A 5,675-nucleotide genomic window follows, 5' to 3' on the forward strand; every position below is an offset into this window, starting at 1 on the left:
AAGTAATGTATGTATTTAGAAAGAATAAATTTTAGTTGGTTGAAATGTGTGGAGTGAAAAAGAAAGATGAAGAAGATTAGCTCAATTATTGGGTTACAAGAAAGAAAAGAATAAAGAAAAAGAAGAAAAAAGAAAGAATAGATGTGAGATTATTGACAACGAAGATGGGAAAGTGTTGAGTAATTTGGGAAGTGCGGGCACACGTTTTAGTGTTTTAGAACAAAAACACATGTCTAGTCTATACACAATTTCACACATTATTTCAAAGTAAACGTCCCTAAAGGAATGCTATTGAAAATCCTCAAAATAACAATAGAACTAAATTCATATATTCACAACTTCAACCACCAATTCCAGGTTCCAACAATCTCTTCAATGACAACATTTGCACAACAACTTTGACGATTAATTACCGATAACAGAATCCATTCTTCAACGACAACTACTACGACAAAAATCTTCGATTTCAACAACCACTTCCGTGCAACCATATAACCAATTTCATTCTTTATTTTTGTGCATGTTCAATAACTCATACATTCTATTGAATGCTTACTACCAATTAAGGGTGTTATAGGATTGTTTATCATACAAACAATTGTATTTTGCCTATTTAAGTGAAATAGTTATATGTAAAATGAATTTAATGTAAACTTATTGGCCAATTATGGGTAGGTTATAAACTTTCAATCACGTTGATCAAATTATAACTTTTTCTTAAACATGGATACGATGAACGAGATCAAAAGGTACAACTGCTGACACATCTAAACTAGGTTTGACATCTCTCTGAGATCCTCGTCATGCTCTAGTTAAGATACATTACATTCAAAAGAAAGGTGCAAAAAGAGAAAATGTTATTCACATAAGGTAGTTATAATAGATAACGATGTGTTATCAAAGTGTATCAATATTATCACATAGAATAGTGAGACTCTATGACCTCACTTGAAAATTAATAAATCAAATCGAATCATATAGAGTGAAAACATGGTTGAGCATGGATGATTATTTCTTGGATTTTGAATTGAAGGTAAGCAAATTATGCTCCTTCCATCTCCAACAAAATAATAGTCATTTGATAAATTTTTATTTGCAACTATTTGACTGCCAAAGAATAGTTAAAGTTAAAGTAAAACTTAAAAAAAAAAATTACAAATAAAATTTTGGATTATTATGGTTGATAATAATTTTAGAGATAATAATTCAAGTGGATAATAACATTAAAAAAAATGTAAATATAGCATAGTTTCAATAGATTTTAACTAATTTTACTGTATTTGTAACTTTTTAAAAATATTTCTATGTATACGTGTTAATAATTTGAATCTAAAGGTTATATTTATAATTGTTTTTATTTTCTAACTTAATATATGGGTATTAGTTCATTTGTGTAGCTACTCATCAATGTTTGTTTCTAAAATTTTTGTAGCCGTTGATAGATGAATGTTAACGCTTTATATAAAAATATGGTACACTGTTTATTTGCTCATTGATGTTACTTGAATTTGTTGGGATGATTTCTTTTAATTTGTTGGACTATCTTTGTATGTCATTTGCATCCTTTCTTCGTTAAGAAATCTGATTTTTCTTGATAGAACTTAATTACATTTCTATCAATACTAATTCATCTTAAGCATGTGATCATTTGATTTGATGTGTTTTTTTTTCAATTCGCACGTCTACTATCATAAATGGAGCATTTTACTATTGTATTTTGATATTAAATTCTCTTTAAAATTATGTAAAACTACAACTATAATTTTGATCATACTTGTTCCAATTGTGCTAATTTTTTTTATTCCACTTAACTTTTCAAGATCTACACCTTACAAGAGACCATCAAATAATATTTTCCTGGCAGTAAAAAGCCAAGAGGTATCTGAATCTTTCTTGTAAAGTTGAAAGAAAATTGGAAGGCTTTTCTCAAAACATCCACCGTTGATCATTGCTTTCCGAAAGAGATCGGAAGGCGACCTGAAAATTTTCTGTAACTCTGTAGAATACAGCATGTATGCAGTCAATTCTTATGAACACTCACAGAACAAGACTTGTTTTTCTCGTGATGCAATTGATTCGCGGGATGCTAACGCGATATATCTTCCCAATCTCACGCCATTCTTGGCATTTTTAGTGGCCTGCTGTACAGAATACTTGACTTGCGGTTTCAGGAGACAAGAAAATGCTCAAGTGGAATCATTTTACATTCCAAAGATGGAGTATCTATCGGATATTAACTCTTCTTGGACGTATGGCCATGGCTGCTTCACAGCGGCCGTCAGGATTGACAAGTTATACCTCTTAATTTGGTTTATATATCAACGTATCGATCTCTACAGCATGTTTTAAATTTATTTACTCGAGTTACTCACATATGTATTACTTGTGTACTGAAATTATTAGGAGTGAGTTTTCGTCCTTTTTTCACTCTATATATTTATATTTTCATTTGGTGTCATGTTTACATTGAAATGCCATTTTGTAATTAAACTGTAAGGTATTTTTGGGCGATTTTTCATCCCTATGATTTAAATCTCCTAATTCTTCTTAGAAGGTGTCTTGTACATCCAAATTGCAACTTATTGTGTGACCATTTGTACGTCCACATTTAGAAGGCCAATTGAGTTGTGAAGTTTGACGTTTGTTGGCCATGGGCTTACAAATCAATAGAAAAGCATGCAACGCTACAGAAGAAAAGTAGAAGAATCTCAATTAGCCTTTTCTTCTTCTTCTTTTTTATTTTTTAGATGGAGTTTTGTCTCTGTGGTTAGATGTTGAAAAAATGGGAGAGTTGCTGGGGACGGGAGCTTTTTCAACGAAAAGGAGAAAATTTGTGGAGATGTCTGTATGAAAGGGACAACCAAGTTGATATATAGAGATGGAAAAGAGAGAAGAAGAAAGAGGAGAGAAGTGAAAAATGTTAAAAACAATGTTTATTTTTCCTTCATGTTTTGTAATTTTAATTATCTTTAAATTTAAAAAGCTATGGGAATCAAAAGGTTTCTCGTTGAGAGTTTTTTTTTTTAAATAATAAAATAAATTAAAATAGTTTCCAACTATAACAAAATTTTAAAAATTCATATACTGAATATCAAAAAGTTAAGTTATCGTTATCTATTAATGTCATATAATATTACGAAAGTTATCATTATCATATTAGGAAAGTTATCATTATCAGCACTCCAACACCCATATTGTACCAGTCGTACTACGGTTAGGTTAGCCAAGTGAATCGTTTAAGGAAATTGAATTGCTTGTATCCTTGAACCCACTAACCATTCAAAGAGACGCCATTAATGCCAGGGGAATTGGGGATTTTGATTGTATGGTTCGGAGGAAATTTGGAATCTGGAGAGAAAAAAAGAGGAGGGATGGAGAAGAAGATGAGAAGAAAAAGGCTGTGGAGGGGAGGAGAAAGAAAATAAAATATAAAAACAATTGAAAAAAGAGGATTTTTTCATCTAAAAATAATATAAATTAGCAAAGTTGGATTTGTCACATTAAATTGATCATTTAGAATAAATACAATGCATTCATCTTTTCAATCTGTCCACAACACATTTTTGGTGGAAATTTCATCTGTTTCACCACAATCATTTCTTCCAAATCCACATGTCGAATTAAAGAAAATGATGAAATAAAAACATTTAACCAAGAAAAATATCTTATCCATGGAGCTACGCGTGGCTAAATCTAACAATGACTCAGCCACATTGCTTTTTTATTTTATTATTATTACAATGGAAGCTCAGATTTAAGTGTAGCTTTGAGCTACCTGAAGAAGGCATTGGAGAACTTGGAGTGGCTTTGAAAACATGGCCATGTGATCAGCTTCATCAATTTCCATTACATTTTGAATCCCCTTACCACTATTCTGAATCATCCATTTTTGTAACTGCTTTGAGATTGTTCTGTCTTCACCACAAATCACATACACTTTCTTCACTGACCCATAATTTTCCTCTGTAAATTTCTCTGCTTTTCCCAAGTTTTCTATGAATAGTTTGGCTGGTCTCACCAGACTACTCCCCAAAGCTTGATCCTTTTCATAATCATAGAATCAAACAATAATAAATCAACGTTCCTTTGTAATTATTAATAGAAAAAGGAGAAATATATAGATCAGGATACCTCAGTAGGGGAGAATTGATAGATTTTATTGGCCATACATTTGGGCCCAAATAAAAACCAACTTGAAGAACCTCCATCCTCTCTGTTTTCACCAAACTCTGTGTCCATCCAAAATTCTCTGGGAAGGCTCTCAAGAAACTTCATTCAACAATAATAAAAAACGTAACTATGTTATCACTTATATACCATACATATATCTTAGACTTGGGTTGCATATACTAAACGGACTTTTGGTTGAAACAATCAATGGATTGGTCTTTAATACTTCATCGAATAATAATCACTTTTTTCAAGTATAATAAGAACGGGAAGATTGAACTAAAAGATCTCTTACCTGTTCTAGGACATAGGAAGGTGGGTGATGAGTATCAGGAACAAAGGCAGTTATGAAAACAGAAGCTGATATTTTGTGAGGGAAATTCTCCATGGCCAAAGCCAAACTCATGCCACCAAAGCTATGGCCAACCAATATAACCTTTTCGTTTGGACCCAAACAAGCCATGGTCTTCAACAATGGTTCTGAATACTCTTCAAATGACTCAACCTCCTGGATTGCCTTCCTGTTTACCCCGGCCCCCCCCATGTCTAACATTGTTACACGGTGGCCGGCCGCCTCGAGCAACGGCTTGATCTTGTACCAACACCATGCTCCATGACAAGCTCCATGAACCAGAACAAAATGCTTCATTTGATCCATATGGGGGTGGTCACACAATTAGGTCTCTGGTGTTCTCTCTCTGTTTCCTTTATCACCAAATATACAACTGAATTAAAATGAGTTGTTTTCATATGCCGATTTTGATATATAATTTGAGATATTTAAATAATTGAAACATGGTTTTGCAGCGATTATCACCTTTTTCTTTATTATTCTTTTTCCTTTTTGCTTTATATTAATTAATTACTTCTGATGGGTTAAAATTACTTTTTCTAAAGTCAAAATCAAGTTTGGTGATCAACTGAGAATTGATGTCAAAATAGTTATCTAATTAAGTTTTTTGTGTAAAACATTGTAACAAAAGAAGAAACGACTGTGATTGTTAATAAATACATTATGAAATCCGTATATCAAAAAAGTGAAACTAATTTTACTGTAACTTATTTTAGTGAATGTAAGTAGTAGGGATCAAGATTAATATTAAGAGGATTTATTTATTTATTTATCTTTTTGAGTACTAATCCGGCTGAGTAGGGAATAAAATCTCTTACTTCCCAAGTCAATACTATATGTATAAAATTGAACTTGTTCCATTTTCAAACAAATATCTATTGAAGTAATTGACATTTACATAGATTATATTAATAATAGACATTTAGGTAGATGCTAAATTCTAAACCCTGCCGTATTTAAAAGGAATGAGTTTAGTTACTTGAAATTTTGGTGGAGTGAAAAAGAAAGAGAAAAGATGAGCTCAATTATTGGGTTACAAGAAAGAAAATAACAATAGAAAAGAAAAGAAGAGATGTGAGATTGACAACAAAGATGGCCAAGTGTTCAGTAGTACTTGGCATTAACTGCGGGCACACGTTTTACTGTTTTAGAA

General features: G+C 31.8%; 1 protein-coding gene across 1 annotated transcript; it reads right to left on the minus strand.

Annotated features, from left to right (window-relative positions):
- Positions 1 to 3,473: 3,473 nt before the first annotated feature.
- LOC101220440 (salicylic acid-binding protein 2) lies at positions 3,474 to 4,924 on the minus strand. The gene is made up of 3 exons (XM_011659541.2): positions 4,466 to 4,924; positions 4,132 to 4,269; positions 3,474 to 4,042 (listed from the first exon to the last, which is right to left on the minus strand). Exons 1-3 carry the CDS (start codon positions 4,826 to 4,828, stop codon positions 3,755 to 3,757), a joined length of 789 nt encoding a protein of 262 aa, XP_011657843.2. The 5' UTR covers positions 4,829 to 4,924; the 3' UTR covers positions 3,474 to 3,754.
- Between the last annotated feature and the right edge of the window lie 751 nt (positions 4,925 to 5,675).

Source organism: Cucumis sativus, chromosome 6, assembly GCF_000004075.3.
Source record: "Cucumis sativus cultivar 9930 chromosome 6, Cucumber_9930_V3, whole genome shotgun sequence".
Taxonomy (NCBI): domain Eukaryota; kingdom Viridiplantae; phylum Streptophyta; class Magnoliopsida; order Cucurbitales; family Cucurbitaceae; genus Cucumis; species Cucumis sativus.